The following is a 17319-nucleotide window of genomic DNA, read 5'->3' on the forward strand; positions in this document are numbered from 1 at the left end:
CATTGACACTTATAAGTAGCTCTTTAGGTAGCTCGTTGCACTTCTTATCAGATCTGTTTGTGCAAAAGCCGTTATCTATAAGGGGAAACCTCTTGAGGTGTCGGCTACAAAAATGTAATTGCTTAAATGTATTTTGTATTATTACATTTATTGGAAACGCATTTTCGTTGGTTACAACATATTCGTTCATTGCTCCTGATCGTCTTCGGAGTACGCGAAACGGGAGTCACACGTGTAGTCGCATCTCTGGAGTGGCTGGTTCCAGAAAAGCCCCATTGGACAGTTCTGCTTAATCCCGGTATTGTAGACACACTGAATGTACTTGCTGCAGTCTAGCTCATAGGGAAGGAACGGCAGGCCAGATGAACAGTCCGACTCCTTGCCAGTGGGCTCATCCACATTCTCACAGTACTTTGAGTCCCAGCCGCAAACGTCAAGTGCCGGGTCCCAATAGAGGTCCGGAGGACAGAGTTTTAACACTCCCTCCCCATACAGGCATTGGTAGAACTGCTGACAATTGGGCGCTGCTAGAAATTCCTCTCCCTCTTCGCACAGCACGGGCGGCGGCAGTGTAGTTTCGATATCTTGGGGCTCCGTTTCAGTGCTGGGATCCAGTGTTGTCGATTCGGCGGACGCTATGTACTCATCGTCAAAAGGCAATGAAACCGCATAACCCACAAGGAATGCAAATGTAACCACAGTGCACAGGCCTGAAAGCATAAAAGGAACTTGCGAGTTATGTGTGAAACAGCGCCAAAAGTTATGCTCCTACCTCTCATATTTGTGAATGTCGACGTTGCAGTAATGCTCTGATTATTCTTGAGGCTCTCTGCTTTTATAGCAGAGAGTACCTTCAGTACTTCCCATTGCGTGGTTCATGTCTAATCAATTTTGATTACACTTGTATAGGAAGCCAGCGGAAAGTAAATATTTTATTGCCTATCAGTCTTATTGACCAATGCAATTTACGAGTAGATTTCCGATTTAGAAATTTACAAGCTGCACCGATTCAGAGGAGACTTGGCTAAGGCATACCCACATGGCTCTGAAAAGGTAACTCCTCAAAACCCAGAAGCATATGAGAAAGTGATGCTGATGCTGTTGAATCTATAAGTATTAATATTCAGATGTTACATTCTCTTTCTAGAACCCATAATGCTTCCTGACTACCGGGTAGGTATCTGCCGTAGAGGTACATATACAAACGTACTTATATGCAATTGATTATAAATGGAAAACTATAAGTGTTCTGGGAAAAAATAAACTTTATTTCAATTGAAAAAGTGGGTTGCAATGCAATACTTAAAAGGTGTATACACTCGCCACATCCGACTGTGCTCTTCGGAAGTGAGTCATGCTCATCTGAATTGTGTTTTGAAATTATTTAGAATTATTTAATATTAATGCCAGTGATGCATTGATGCAAATGATGACACCAAGAGCTGCACAAATCTAATGGTTATGGTTTGGTCCATTTTGTTCACAGAATTCTGAATGCAGTGATTTAAAAATTGTCCCAAAAATATGCAATACATATATTTCGATATGCGAAACAAAAAAAAACGTAAGCAAACGGAAGCGTACCCTTCCTCTTTTACAACTCCGCTCTTATCTTATCTGACATTAAAGAGGGTGCGATACCAAAAGAAATCAAGAGCCAGATACCTAAGATCATATTTTTTACATATATATTAGTATTTCCACCAATAATTACAGCCAAAGACAGTTGATAAAACCCCCTTTATATAATTCAGACTGCAGCTATTTTCTTATTATTATCTAATCAATCGAAAACTGTTTGCGACCTTGACTAGCCGATTTGGCATCAATTGCACTTGAAATATAATGAAATTCAACAGAAATTCTTGGAAAATATTGTCTGTTAAATATCTGCCATAAATTGCCATTGATTTGTTTATCAAATTGAACTAATTACAAACATAAGTTGTATTTACTCTCCCACCGCTATCATAAGACAATCATCATGAATCATGTTCGGTCAAGATAAGAAGAACACATCGATGGCTTGTGTACGCTAATTAGATGCAGATGATAAGTGCAGCTATGGTATGCAGTACTTGGAAACGGTATAAATAGAAGGAAAATGGCGAACTGATCATTAGTTTGGGATAATAGTGAATCAATTCGACTGCTGAATGAAATGAAACGTAAGTACGAGCATGAAAGAATATCCTGAGTAGTACTAACAACAACATCCATTGCTTGTGGCAGTGGCCTTTATATTTATGTCCGTGCAGCTCATGCTCCTGGCGACATCCCTCAACGCCAGAAGATGCATTCGGCCCACTACGACAACCACTTCGACGCCAAAAACCACCGACGATGAGCCAAGTGACGAGTCCTCTGACTCATCGGGGGAAATCACTAATGCACCATCGGATCCAACGGGAGAGACTACTGGTTCAACACCGGATCCAACGAGCAAGCCCACGGATGCCCCATCAGATCCAACGGGGGAAACTACTGGCTCACCCTCGGATCCAACGATTGAACCCACAGATGCACCATCGGATCCAACGGGGAAGCCCTCGGATGCACCATCGGATCCACCGGGAGAGACTACTGGTCCTCCCTCCGATGCAACGGATATGCCCACAGATGCACCCTCAAATCCAACAGGGAAACCCACGGATGCACCATCGGATCCACCGGGAGAGACTACGAATGCAGCCCCAGATCCATCCAGAGAAACTTCTGCTGCACCATCGGATCCAACGGATGCATCGGGTGTACCAGCTGATACAACTCAGACAACAACCCCTCCACCCGCAATAGATTCCGACGCTGCGTGCCAGGCACATCCGGGAGTGCATTACTTACCAAATCCCTACGATTGCCATAAGTACATACAGTGCGAGGGGAATGTGGGGCACATACATACGTGTCCAGCCGATCTCTACTGGAACTCGATTGCCCTGACCTGCGATACGGTTTGCCAATAAAGTATTATGAATAGCAGCTCCCTCCAGAAGCCTTCATTGCATGCATTTTGTATGTGGTTTTCAATGTGGCCTTGGGCCTGAGCGATCTTGAAACGAGAGCAGTTGTTCCTGACATTCATAAGTTTGCAGATTCCGAGCATCGATCGGGAGTGGCCGAAGTTGCGTTCCAGGAACCCACGAAAGACTTCACACCTCAATTAAACTGACACGATGGGCGCATGTTCGACACGATCAACATAATTGAATGAGATAAGGGCTGCCAGCGAAGGCAAATGAAGATCGCTATTGAGTCTCTAATGTATATAAAGGTTTCCAAATTTTGGCAATTGGGCAGAGTTCAACATTCATTATTGATAAAGCATCACGAGTGGAATACTATCGAACAAATATGAGAGGTGAGCAGAATCAGGACCTTTGGAACTTGGATTTATTTTTGTTTGTCGTTCGCAGTTGCTCTGCTAGCTGTGGTGACCCTCACTACAGTGGCGGTCCTTGTCGGAGCCGCCGATCCTGAGTGCGTCTATCGCAAATTACGCGGCCTGTCGCCCCACTGGCCAAACCCCACGAGCTGCTCCAGCTACTACCGCTGCTCGGGCAAGGGCATTGCCCGGGCTGTGACCTGTCCAGCCGGTAAAGAATACAACCCCAAGAACGGCAAGTGTGCCACCGCCGGGCGCGGACTCTGCAAGCTGAGCCTTGCCGCTCCCCTGTCCCTGGTGAGTTTTCCTGTTGATTCTGACAGCCGTGTGCCTGGATAACTAACGCTCCACTCCATAGTCAACCAATCTGTGCACCGATGAGGTGAACGGAGCATTTTTGCCAAAAAGCGGATACTGCGGTGAGTTCTACATCTGCGACGAGCAACAGGCATACGCCCAGAAGTGCGACGCAGGCAGCGTCTTCAACAACACTCTGGCAGTGTGCCTTCCGGACACCAACAAGACTTGCTGGCAGAACCTGTGCGTGGGAGAGGCCGATGGCCTACTTCCCACCAGCGACGATAACTGTGCCAACTACTACTCGTGCTCAGCTGGTGTGGCCACGCTGGAGAGGTGTCCACAGAAATCGTACTTCGATGACAGCCTCAGGGCCTGCACCCCCGACACAGACTCAGTTTGCTGGCAGAACTTCTGCGTTGGCATGGCAGATGGCTCTGGCGTCGCTGACAAGACCAACTGCTCCGTGTTTTACATCTGCTCCGGCGAGACTGCCACCACCCAGTACTGCCCGGTCGGCAGCATCTTCAATCCCGAAGGCTGGAACTGTCAGCCCGGCACATGCGACGACACCACCACTGTGGAGCCTGGCGATGATGTCACAACCACAACCGAGCCCTGCGATGATGTGACGACCACAACTGAACCTTGCGACGAGGTGACGACTACAACCGAACCTTGCGATGAGGTGACGACAGTAACCGAGCCCACCGCCGACTGCGATTGCGGCAGTAATGTGAAGAACGGAGATCTCGTGGCCAACGCACAGAATTGCCGATTGTACGACGTCTGCGTGAACGGCGTCCTGATCTCTGGCGATTGCGGAAAGGGAAACTTCTTCAACAGCAAGTTGAACGTGTGCCAGGTTGACTCTGATAATGAGTGTCCCGATAGCTCTGAGGCCGAGTGCACGGACGGTGAGCTGCAGGTGGATGTGCAGAACTGCGCCAAGTACTACCAGTGCAAGAACGGAGTCTGGCTGTCAGCGAGCTGCAGCAGTGGCAGCTTCTTCGACACCGCATTATCCGCGTGCAGGGTAGACTCGGACAACGTCTGTGTGGACTCATCCACTGACGAGTGCAACACGAGCGATCCGGCTGCAAGCGGCAAGAACTGCTATAGCTACCAGACATGCATAAACGGCAAGTGGCAGGAGGAGGTGTGCAGCAAAGATTACTACTTCGACCCGGTCTTGGGCATCTGCAGACAGGACGAGGAGGGTTACTGTCCCGAAAACAAGTTACTCTTCAACTTCATGCGACCCGATATCGGCAACACCAGCCTCAATGTCAGCCGCCGCGGCAGGCGCAGTGCTGAGTCGGATGGCAGCTGTGCTGGAGGCATTGCCCAAGGCTCCATTGTGTGCCATCCCACCGACTGTGGCAAGTATCTGCTCTGCGAGAATGGTGAGATGGTCGAGGGCAGCTGCGGCGTGGGAAATGTGCTGCAGAACGGTGTCTGCGTGCCCGACACCGCCGCCACGTGCTGGGTGTGCTCCAACAAGCCCAACGGCTACCAGCTACCCACTCCCGATGACTGCACCAGCTACGTCAGCTGCTACAACGGCCTGGCCACCCAGCACTCTTGCGCCGCTGGCGAGTGGTACAACGGAGAGGTGTGCGAGATCGATGTCACCGCTCAGTGCATCAATCCCTGCAGCTGCGCCTCTGGAGCCGTGCCCCATCCAATCTGCACCAAGTACTACCTCTGCACCGACGGCGTGGCCCAGGTAGTGGACTGTGCGGAGGGCGAGGCATTCAACAATGCCACAGGACTGTGCTCCACCGCAACGGTATGCAACGCAAAGCTGTGTGCCACGGCTGCCGATGCTACCACCTACCCAGTGGCTGGGGACACCAGCAGGTTCTATCTGTGCCTCAACAAGGAGGCCACCATCGTGTCCTGCCCGGCCAACACCGCCTTTGACGCCACCTTCGGCATATGCCAGGCCGTACCCAGTGTAAGTGAATGCATCCGAAATCCAAGTGAGTTCAGCCTTAACCTCCTCATGTGTGCCTCCAGGCGGACTGCGATCAGGCCACCTGCAAGGGTGCTGCTGAGGATCTGACTTACCCAACTCTGAACTGCGACAACTCAAGCTTCTGCCTGTGCAATGGCGGTGCTGGCTACATCCAGTCCTGCGGCGAAGGCTACGTCTACGACGCCGTCGATGGCATGTGCCAATTTGTAAGTAAAAAGTTGTTCATATAAAAAACTAACTTTAGGCGAATAACATTTGATTATGCCGCTTTTCAGACTGGACAGTGCGACCCTGCGGCATGTGTCGGCAATCCAGAGTACTGGGTTTCGCCTGATTACCAGGATCCGAACAGCTTCTGTCTTTGCCGCGTTCAACAGCCCGTGTCGGTGCCCTGCCCCATTGGCTACACATTCAACAGTGAGGATCTTGTGTGTGCCCTCATCCCACAGCCTGACGTAAGAACACAACTCCCAAACATTGTTCTCACATTAATCTCATTTCCATAACAGCCCAGATGCGATCCCAATGGTTGCTCGTGCAAGTCAGACTTTGACACGATTCCGGCCCTGAATACCGATGCTGGATTCTGTATATGCGTGGACAAGCTGCCATCGTATGACAGCTGCCCAGCCAACACAGTCTACAACCTGGAGGACAAAGCGTGTTTGGCCCCCGAGGTAAGTAAACTGGAGGAATGCCTCAACCTACTCATTTGCTCACCCAAAGGTGTATCCTCTCTCTGCAGATAACCTGCACAACTAACGCTTGTGATGCGACGCAATGCGACAAACTGGCAGACTACGAAACATTCCCCGCCCCGGATCTGTCTGGATTCTGCTACTGCAGGGACACCTGTCCCATCTACGAATCCTGTCTGAACAACACGGTTTACGACACGACGCTGGCCATCTGCACAGAGCCAGAGGTAGAAATCTGCTAATTTCTGCATCTAATTTGCCTCCTCCTCACATCCATTATCCATTAACAGGATCCCTGTGCCACTAAGCAGTGTGATGTCAACCAATGTGACTTGCTGCCGCCTTACGATCCATTCAAGCCGGAGGGCGACCTACAAGGATTCTGCTATTGCGAAGACGGATTCCCAATCTACAATGAGTGCCCCGAGGGCGAGGTTGTTGACTGGATTCTGAAGCTATGCCAGGTTCCCAAGGTGCTGTATCACAAATCTATCAGTTACTTGGAGTTATTTAATTGTGCAATTTTTTGCCACTTCTTCCCCTGTAGGTGGATGCCAGCTGCACCTGCGATGCATCCAAGTGCACCGTGAATATGCCTGATTTTGAACCATTCCCCCCCAAAGCGGAAGACGACACCGCCGGTTTCTGCTATTGCGATAATGGCGAAGTGGTCTACGATACGTGCAGCGAGGGAATGGTGTTCGATGCGTCAGAACAGATGTGCGTCATACCCTCGGTAAGACTCACATTTAATATGAGCTCAATGGAAATCCACACAACTAAATCTCAACTCTACACAGGCTCCCTGCTCAGTGTGCGCGCCAGGCACTTGCGCCACAATGGATGACTTATCCACCTTTAAGGCTTCGAATACGACCGCAGGATTCTGCTTGTGCATGTCCGGAAGTCAGGTCTTTGTGCCATGCGAAACGGGCCTCGCGTACGACAGCGATATGGGCGCCTGCCTGAGTACATCGGCCAAAATTGTCGCCAGTACGGCTTGTGACACGACGCAATGCATCAAGCGGGATATCTTCTCGAGGTTTTCGGCCAGAAACACGACCAGTGGCTTCTGCACTTGTGAGGAATTCGGCGTCACCGCCTACCACAGCTGTGAGAACGGAGAGCTCTACAACGAGGCCCTGGCCGCCTGCACGGCTGAGGCATGCGATCCCAGCCAGTGCCGGCGTCGTGCCCAGTTTGAGCCTTTCGCGGCTAGGAACACCAGCGAGGGATTCTGTAGCTGCAACGGAGTCGCCGTCTACCACCGCTGCGACGAGGGACACGTCTTTGACGCTGCCCTGGGCCTGTGCACACTGAAAGGTTTCATCGGCAACATTGCCTGCAACTTGCTGGAGTGCCAGAAGCGGGCTCGCTATGAGCCCTTCCCGGCACACAACACAAGGTCCGGATTCTGCTCGTGCGACGCCTCGGACGGAGTCAGTGTCACGTTCCATTCCTGCCCCACGGGCGAGGTGTTCGACTCCGAGATGGGAGTGTGCGCCGGGCATGTCATTCAGAAGCGCTCGCTGGAGGCGCAGGCAAAAGTAAGGTCCCTATCATTCCTTAAGAGATTCTTCCAGAAACTTGCATAAACCTTATCCGCGCGTGTCCCCTATCTTGTGATTTTTAAGTGCATATAATCCCATTTTATTTACGAGTTATGTTTAATGTGAAAGTTCCGCTTGTTCCACTTCTTTACTGCTATAACCTGTACCATAAAAATAACCATGAGCTACAATAAATTCAAACTAGATGAATTATACTTTCGGCCTTTTATTCAGAATGGAACATGAGGATCTTATTCCTATGCTTTAGTCTCAAAGTTTAAGAAAGAATCTACAAAGAGGCATAATGTTTCATCCATTAATCGATGCTTTATCGATTGATCAGTAACTTATTAACCTCTATTATTGTCTGTTGTCTTTCAGCTTGCCTGCTTGGTGGATGAACTGCGCTCAGTGCCAGCGAACTGCTCCCAGTACGAGGTCTGCGTGGAGGGGCACTGGCGACGACGCACCTGCACCGATCAGCGCTACTACAACCCGGAACAGCGGCGCTGCCTGGAGCCGAGGGACGACATGGTCTGCGCCTATGCGCGGGTCACCTATCTGCCAGCCTGCACCAACAGCAGCGAGGCCCAAACGATGTCCACCAGAAATGGCAGCTGCCTCCAGTACTTCCGTTGCTCTGGCAGCAAGTGGCGCCTCCGTAACTGCCCCAAGCAGCACTACTACTCCTCCCTGATGGGCTCCTGCCTGCCACTGCCGCTTGCCACCAAGGAAAACGCTAGGAACATCTGCAATGCGACATTTATTCAAAGTCCGCCAGAGGATTGCCAGCATCTGGCTGTGCGTCCGTCCGCGGCAGGCTGTGACAGCTTCCTCATGTGCCTGGACAACGTGTGGTGGCGGCAACAGTGTCCACTGGGCATGTACTTCAGCCGCGAGCGCAACTACTGTGTGCCCAACGATGGCCAGCAGTGTCCGCAGCATGCCACGACTTCCTGTGTTAGCGGCCAGAAACGCAGCCTGATCGGCAGCTGCAGCATCTATGACCAGTGCTCGGACAGCCAGTGGGTGCGAATGCAGTGCCTCGCGGGACAACAGTTCGAGCCGCTGCTCGGCTGCGTGCCCAGCGATGGCAGGTGCCAGGCCAACGGCATGCGCCGCGTCTGCCACAATGGGGAGTTGCGGCCGCTGCCACTGATCTCAGCTGACGGTGGCCACTGTTCGGCATTCTTCCACTACTGCGAAGAAGAGGAGTGGCTGCTGGGCAGCTGCCTGCGTGGCCAGCAATTCAACCCGAAACTGAACAAGTGTCAGGCCCAAGCCGAGTGCCGGGAGCAAACTCAAACTCTGACCATGTCGGCTGCGGAGAACAGCTGTGTGGGCCAATCGGATGGCCTGAGCGTGCCTGATGTCCAGGATTGCACACGGTTCTACCTGTGCCTGCAGCAGCAGCCAGCTGTACTCCAGAGGTGTGCCTCTGGAAGCTTCTTTGACGCCGCCCAGGGATACTGCAGACCCAACGATGGCACCTGCCAGCTGGCCGTCTGCTCGGGCGTGGATGATGGCAGACTAGTGGCTCATCCCGAGGACTGTCGCGCGTACTACAGCTGCTCCAGCCAGAACGGCACGCAACTCCACCAGTGCGAACAGGGACAGTACTTCCACAGCCTGCTCTCGCTGTGCCGCGCCGACCACGGCCAGTGCCAGAAGGAGTCGGACCCTGGGCAGGAGGAGTCCAATGGGAGGGTGTGTGCGGGGCAGCACGGAGTGCGCTTGCCCCACGAGCTCTACTGCAACCTGTACTACGCGTGCGTGCGTGGCCTGGCGATTCCCGTGGAGTGCCCCGCCCAGCAGCAGTACAATCCCGTGCTGGGAGCCTGCGAGCCAGAGTCGCTGGCGCTGGAGACGTGCCAGAACGGACAGCTGGATGGAAACAGCAGCGCCGTCTACAGCTGCGGTACCCTACAGGAGGGAAGCTACCTGGCAAATCGCAGCGACTGCACGCGGTACTTCATCTGTGCGGGTGGCATAGCCGTGGCTCAGAGGTGTGCAGCGGGCAGCTTCTTCGATCCGGAGCAGCTGCTGTGCGTGCAGGACGATGGCTCCTGTCCGTTCGTGGAGAATGGGGACGATGGCGAGGAGACAAACAATCAGCACGTGCCGCCCGATCCGATGGTTTGCGAGGGCAAACACGGCTACATTCTGCCAGATCCGGCCAACTGCAATAACTTCTACATCTGCGTGTCTGGGAAGCTGCGTCACGAGTGCTGCTACTCCGGATCCTTCTTCAACGCCACGCTCCAGCAGTGCCAAGCCCTGGAGCTGCCCAGCGACGTCGACTCGCAGACAGAGCTGCCCGGAAACTCCACTCTGCGTGCGCAGAGCACACTGGAAAAGCAATGCAGCGATGCACCCACCACCTTTGACAGCCTGTGCAGCGTCATTGGCAATGGCACCTCCGTGGCGGAGCAGGGCGACTGCCGGCGCTACACCAGCTGCGAGGATGATGTGCCCGTGTCGCAGCGCTGCCGCAACGGGGAGAGCTTCGACAGCCTGCTGAGAATCTGTCGCCAGAGCGACGGCACCTGCCTCATGGAGAACGGCGAGCGGGTTGGAGTCTGCAACGGCCTGCACGGCCAGTTGGCCCGAGATGCCAACAATTGTCGCGGCTTCTTCGTGTGCCTGCACGGCCAGACCATCGAAGGTAACTGCGGACAGGGTCTGTACTTTAACAAGGCGACGAGCAGCTGCGAGCTGGATGTCCTGCAGCAATGCAAGATCGATGGAGACGACACGGTAATTGTGACCGATACGAACTAGGTGCAGAGAACCTGCATGTAAATCATTTCAAGTGTATTTAATTCATTTTACGGTGGAGGCTACAAAAATATTTACTCTTAAAAGGAGCATAAGCTGTTTGTATTTGAGGGGTCAAAGGAAAGTCCCAGGAATGCCCTTCTCCCCAGCTGTACCCCTGAGCAGTGAGGCCTTCAAAAATGTTTCCATTCAATCAAAAGTTCCGATTGAACTCGTACGGGGATGATGAATACTGATGTGTACATGGCCGCATATCAATATTAATAGGTGCCATTTGCATACGAGTAGTCGTATCTATAGGTGGTGCCAATCAAAGCACTATTACAGGACAACCGAGCGGCACGCACCCAGCACTCGAAATGGCGCTATTAATGACGTACATTCAATCAAAATAGATTCCACGTCCGAGAATAATAGTGTAATAGTAACTGCTGCATAAGAGAGCTCTGCTGGAGGGCTATTTCTGTGGTCACGAATTGAATTCCCAGCCAGGTCTTACGAGTATTCCATCACAAACAGATGGAAGAGTCAGTCCATAACCCGCCCCAAGGAAACTGACGTCATTCACAGAAAGTAGTCCAAAGTTAGTGGAGGAGAAGCGTTACTAGACCTGATTTAAAATTAGAAACTTATCACGAATAACCAACAGGAGGTCCAATATTAATAGGATATTCGTGTGGGCGGTGGTGCCAGTCCCTCCCCCCGTACGCTCGTTTTACTATTCAACGAGAGAGCGCCAGAACCGTGATTATCTATCCAGGAGTACCGATATCCTGTGCAGCTCGTCAACGACCATTGACACCAGGGACAGGGACAGAGACAGAGACAATGTTGGATTGCTGTGGTCATTCGTGCGCGAGAGCCAGAGCCAGGCACATCGGAATAGTCGGAATAGTCGGAATAGTCGGACAAGACCCATATGTACATATATGCAGGTCGAAAAGTGTTGAGTCAAGTGCGGGGGACTACAACGGATGGACATGCGAGGGCATGAAAATTGATTCAAAGATAATGATTATGGAAACACAAAATCAATAGTGCCCCAGTTCTGTAGGCGCAACGCGACTGATCATTCGCAGATTGTGAAACCAAGAGCTGCATCCGAGTGCAGGACTGCAAATCAATAATCGATTGTTCCTTCGAGTGCTACTCGGAACTGACTGGAGCGATCAATAATCCTTCAATTGTTGTGATTACTTCAATGGCATGGGACTTTGCACAACTGCCAACCAGCGCTGACATTTCGAGACCGTCGCACACCCATTAGAATTACTACAGGTACGAGTTCGGATTTATTTGTCCCAAGATACATATGTTTTGGGGCAAAGTAAAACTTGTAGAACACTCCCACAGTCCTTTACATACATGCAATAATCTGGGGCAATTATCTAGAGCACTTGTCATTCCAGCGCATGGGAGTGGGTAGGGTAAGGTGACAGTACGCTAGCAACAAGTTTGTTTGACTAACCTTTGGGAGTCAAGTGGAGCTGCTCCCACAGTGCATTGACTAATGTCCGAGCACTCTGTATGGGTCCGTAAACCCTCATCAAGTTGGACAAATACAAATATACAAAGCCCGACCCGAATTCGTGGGTCAATGTCGAGCGTGTGTTGGCGTGTGCGTGAGTTTGAGTGCGAGCACGCCTCTGATTGGGTCGTTGCTGGCAAATGAAGTTACAAATACGAATATGAATAGCCACTCGAGGGCCGTAGTGCAAACATCGATGAATTTTTAACATCGCAGCACTCGCGTGGAGGTCGCAGGACACAAGCTTATGCATTGTCCCCCATCTCGGTCGAACTTTTGAATACTTCTTGTCCTTTCCGTTCCGTTCCGCTCCGTTCCGTTTCGAGTGTCAGCAAACCGAAGCAAACCTTAAATAGTTTATCATGGGTACTGGAGCAGCTGTGCTCCAAATTAGACACTATACATTATCCTTCCGGCTTCACCGTGTACATGTCCCAACCAGAGCCCAAAACGAGGGAGTGGAATAGCCAATTGCCAACCAACCAGCAGCGTCCCACAATGAGCAGTCCCGGAGAGCGATCTGGCGACAAGTCACACATATTCCAGATACGCATCGACAGCGTGGATGACGAGAGCACCGCTCCAATAACGGAGGCCAGCTCAAAAGAGGATCTCATCATCAGTACTGCCCAGGAGTGCGATCAACAGAGCGAGCAGTTGATCTTTCAGTTTCCCCGTGAGTGAATCCCATTGAACAGAGCCAACAGAGTACTATAATTGTTGCCCCACGCAGGATTCCTTTCGGTGCCAACGCTGCGCAGTCCACGACCAGAGACGACCGCACGGCGTGAGGTGATGTCCAGTCCGTCCAAGAGCGAGCGCATGTACCGCCACAGCCAGACCAAACTGAGACCGCGACGGCTCAGCCAGGACAGTGGCATTGTGGCTGGCCGACTGATCGGCTATGGGGTGAGTGCAACGATATCTTGAGTGACTGTGTAGTCCATCCATTACAGCTGTCATCTCCCACAGGAGCCCGAAGCACAAATGCGAATACAGAGCGAAACAGAGCGAATTCCAGCCGAGAACATCTACAACTATCTGACGAACACGAGCCAGCCGGAGAGCACTCCCGCTGCGGTGGTGGCCAAGCCTGCCACACCGATCCTGCCGAGGTCCAAAGGCAAGGAAGCGATAGCCCATCGGGCCAACTCTGCGGCCTACACGGAAAAGTGGCTCAACTCCTCGGTGGTGCGAGCCAGCAACGGCTCCTTGTACCAAAAGTCAAACTCAATTGCCATGCCGCTGCCCACCCATCTGGAGGGTGATTCGGCGGAGCCCAGTCCCACGCAGGCCTTCGGTCCCAAGATTGTCGGCAGTCATGAGGAGGATATTCCGGGCACTGCCATGCGCCGCACACTGGCCCTTAACCTGAGCCCCACTCTGGGCGGCCACAGATTGAGCTCGGAGGATCGGGTGAATCAGTCGTACGAGGTCATTGAGTCCTCGCACTCCAACGTGTTGGCCGACCAGTTCGGCTACCGGCAGCTGATGCCCACGGAGCGGAAAGCCTCGGACACGGCGAGCAGCATCAGCGGCAGCTACTACGGCAGCCGGAAGGCGAGCAAGAGCAACAGCATTACGGGGGACTCGGGGGACGAGCGGCGACGCATCAGCAAGCAGGATCGGGAGGGGCTGGATCCCGAGTCTCTCATGTTTCGCGACGGCAGGCGCAAGGTTGACATGGTGCTGGCTTGGGAGGAAGAGGATCTGGGCGTCATGACGGAGGCGGAGGCACGTCGGCGCGACCTGAGGCGCAGCTTCATGGAAAACCTGGTCAAGGAGGGCCTCGAGGTGGAGCTGGAGGACAAGTCGCAGTCGTTCAACGAGAAAACCTTTTTCCTCAAAATCCATCTGCCTTGGCGACTGGAAACCAGACTCGCTGAGGTCATGAACCTGAAGTTGCCTGTCAAACGCTTCATAACAATATCCGTGAAGCCATCTTGGGTACGTATTCGCATTAGCCGCAATCAGCATCCATGCTGATGCTCCTTTTCTTTTGCAGGATGAGGAAAATGTGGTGCTAAGGAATGTGCAGTACTGGCGGGAGGTGTGGCAGCGCCTCACCAAAAAGATTCAACTCGATCAGAGCTTGCTGGAGGGAGAGACAACTTTTAAGACAGCCACAGCTAATGGCAATCCGGAGGAGCAGTAAGTTGTGGAGTTTTCTTTGGGGAATTCAAGAAACTTACGCAGATGCCTACCATGCAGATTCATCGTCAAGGATCGTGCCACAGCCTTTACCAGTGCCCAGCGATCACTGATGGTTATGCAGGTGCTGATACGCACGCCCTACGACGAAACCGATCGCAGTGGGATCCGGCGGCTGATGAACGATGGCACCTACCTGGGATGCTTTCCGCTGCACGAGGGGCGCTACGATCGGCCGCACTCCAGCGGCATCTCCCTGGACAGGCGAGTGCTCTACCAGACCTGGGCCCATCCCTCGCAGTGGTACAAGAAGCAGCCGCTGTGTCTGGTGCGCAAATACTTTGGGGACAAGATTGCCCTGTACTTCTGCTGGCTGGGCTTCTACACCGAAATGCTGGTGTATCCCTCTGTGGTGGGCACTCTTTGCTTCATCTACGGCCTGGCCACCCTGGAGTCGGAGGACAACACGCCCAGCAAGGAGATTTGCAACGATGCTGGCCCCGGCAACATCACCCTCTGTCCACTCTGCGACAAGGCCTGCAGCTACCAGAGTCTGTCGGATTCCTGCCTCTTCTCGCGTCTCACTTACCTATTTGACAATCCCTCAACTGTGTTCTTTGCCATATTCATGTCCTTCTGGGGTAAGTGACGCCTCCACAGTGCCACAATTGGTCAATGATCATCTTCTGCCAACAGCCACCACATTTCTGGAGCTGTGGAAACGCAAGCAGTCGGTGCTGGTGTGGGAGTGGGATCTGCACAACGTGGAAATGGATGAGGAGAACCGACCCGAATTCGAGACCAATGCAACCACATTCCGCATGAATCCGGTCACACGCGAAAAGGAGCCCTACATGTCCTCCTGGAACCGAGCCATTCGATTCGTTGTAACCGGCAGTGCAGTGCTCTTTATGGTGAGTGTTTAGCTTACAAATATATACTTCAAAATGATTCCACTCTTTCCCACTCTTGCTCAGATCTCTGTGGTGCTGTCTGCTGTCTTGGGCACCATCCTGTACCGCATTACACTGGTGTCTGTCATCTATGGCGGCGGTGGATTCTTTGTGAAGGAGCATGCCAAACTATTCACCAGTGTGACGGCAGCTTTGATCAATCTGGTGGTCATAATGATACTCACAAGAGTAGGTGTCGATACTGATTATATTTTCTACTATATATATTTATATAATTCTATTTTCGTGCACAGATCTACCATCGGATGGCAATCAAGTTAACAAATTTGGAGAATCCGCGCACCCACACCGAGTACGAGGACTCCTATACGTTCAAGATCTTCTTTTTTGAGTTCATGAACTTCTACTCGTCGCTCATCTACATTGCCTTCTTCAAGGGCCGCTTCTTCGACTATCCCGGTGATGATCAGGCGCGTCGGAGTCAGTTTTTCCGCCTGAAGAACGATATTTGTGATCCGGCGGGATGCTTGTCCGAGCTCTGCATCCAACTGGCCATCATCATGGTGGGCAAGCAGTGCTGGAACAACTTTATGGAGTATCTGTTCCCCAAGTTCTGGAACTGGTGGCGTCAGCGGAAGCACAAACAGGTAAGAAATTGGATCCGCTTGATCATTCCAATATTGCTTTGTATTTCACTTTTGCAGGCAACCAAGGATGAATCGCATCTGCACATGGCTTGGGAGCAGGACTATCATATGCAGGATCCGGGTCGCCTGGCTCTTTTCGACGAGTACCTGGAAATGAGTGAGTAGAAAGTCTTAGAAAGTGCCTTCCATGTGGGTAATTCTGCAATCTTTATAATTAGTTCTGCAATATGGCTTTGTCACTCTGTTTGTGGCTGCCTTTCCCCTGGCTCCGCTCTTTGCGCTCCTGAACAATGTGGCCGAGATCCGGCTGGACGCATACAAAATGGTGACTCAGGCCAGACGCCCACTGGCCGAGCGTGTCGAGGATATCGGTGCCTGGTACGGCATCCTGCGAATCATCACGTACACGGCTGTCGTTTCGAATGCCTTTGTGATTGCCTACACCAGCGACTTTATACCGCGGATGGTCTACAAGTTTGTCTATTCGGAGACCCACACCCTGGCCGGCTACATCGAGCACTCGCTCTCCATATTCAACACCTCGGACTACAAGGAGGAGTGGGGCGCCACGGTCAGTGAGCGCGATCCAGACACTTGTCAATATCGTGGCTATAGGTAAATCAAGCAACATCCTCAACTTATCCTGATGCTCCCAACCATTCATAATCTGTTTTGCAGGAACGGCCCCAAGGACTACGAACCATACGGCCTGAGCCCCCACTACTGGCACGTGTTTGCCGCTCGTCTAGCCTTCGTTGTGGTCTTTGAGGTGAGTAGTTGAAGTGCTTCCAGTGCAGAGACTGTAGCCTAATTCTCATTTTCCACCAAACAGCACGTTGTGTTTGTAATCACCGGAATTATGCAGTTCATCATCCCCGATGTGCCCTCCGAGGTGAAGACGCAGATGCAGCGGGAACAGCTGCTGGCCAAGGAGGCCAAGTACCAGCACGGCATCAAGCGGGCCCAGGGCGACAGCCAGGACATCATGAGCCTGTTTCGCGATGCCAGCAATCGGACGTCGGTGGCCGGCAGTCAGGGCACCAACCGCGGCAGCTGGGCGCGCCGCTTCAGTCGCCTCAGCGACGGACTGGATGCCCATGTGGAGGTAGCAGCTCGACCTCGACGGTCTGTAGAGTCCACTGTCTGGGAGGTCTCCTGACACGAGGAGGAGGCCGAGAGCGAGGCAAACGTGTCGAGCAAGAGATGAGACCGCAACCTGCAGACCACAAGCAATGCCGAGAAATAGCTCCAAACACTTTCTCACATTATCTTCTCTCTGGAACTCCCCATTTCCCCATTCGAATATTATTGTTATCAGCTTATGTTTTGCCGATCTTGTACTAAATACTTGTAAATAAATCCTTTTCAATGTTGTGAGTCGGTTCCTGTGCCA

General features: G+C 52.2%; 4 protein-coding genes across 4 annotated transcripts; 3 read left to right on the forward strand and 1 right to left on the reverse strand.

The window, feature by feature from the left end:
• Positions 1-115: 115 nt before the first annotated feature.
• Positions 116-840, reverse strand: LOC117587501 (peritrophin-1). The gene is made up of 2 exons (XM_034278272.1): positions 773-840; positions 116-710 (listed from the first exon to the last, which is right to left on the reverse strand). The coding sequence occupies exons 1-2, from the start codon at positions 777-779 to the stop codon at positions 187-189; spliced, it is 531 nt and encodes a 176-aa protein (XP_034134163.1). The 5' UTR covers positions 780-840; the 3' UTR covers positions 116-186.
• Positions 841-2132: 1292 nt separating this feature from the next.
• On the forward strand, positions 2133-2979 carry LOC117587497 (cell surface glycoprotein 1). The gene is made up of 2 exons (XM_034278269.1): positions 2133-2168; positions 2233-2979. Exons 1-2 carry the CDS (start codon positions 2162-2164, stop codon positions 2961-2963), a joined length of 738 nt encoding a protein of 245 aa, XP_034134160.1. The 5' UTR covers positions 2133-2161; the 3' UTR covers positions 2964-2979.
• Positions 2980-3280: 301 nt separating this feature from the next.
• LOC117587480 lies at positions 3281-10750 on the forward strand. The gene is made up of 11 exons (XM_034278209.1): positions 3281-3358; positions 3414-3679; positions 3741-5639; positions 5702-5866; positions 5936-6115; positions 6170-6337; positions 6406-6585; positions 6649-6831; positions 6906-7094; positions 7159-7905; positions 8290-10750. Exons 1-11 carry the CDS (start codon positions 3352-3354, stop codon positions 10687-10689), a joined length of 6384 nt encoding a protein of 2127 aa, XP_034134100.1. The 5' UTR covers positions 3281-3351; the 3' UTR covers positions 10690-10750.
• Positions 10751-12687: 1937 nt separating this feature from the next.
• On the forward strand, positions 12688-17249 carry LOC117587506 (anoctamin-4). The gene is given in 11 exon segments (XM_034278278.1): positions 12688-12890; positions 12948-14161; positions 14220-14365; positions 14426-15006; positions 15062-15279; positions 15343-15507; positions 15573-15926; positions 15984-16083; positions 16145-16541; positions 16605-16695; positions 16759-17249. Coding segments are annotated over 11 exon segments (3819 nt in total). The 5' UTR covers positions 12688-12712; the 3' UTR covers positions 17134-17249.
• The last annotated feature ends 70 nt before the right edge of the window (positions 17250-17319 follow it).

Source organism: Drosophila guanche, unplaced genomic scaffold, assembly GCF_900245975.1.
Source record: "Drosophila guanche unplaced genomic scaffold, DGUA_6, whole genome shotgun sequence".
Lineage (NCBI taxonomy): Eukaryota > Metazoa > Arthropoda > Insecta > Diptera > Drosophilidae > Drosophila > Drosophila guanche.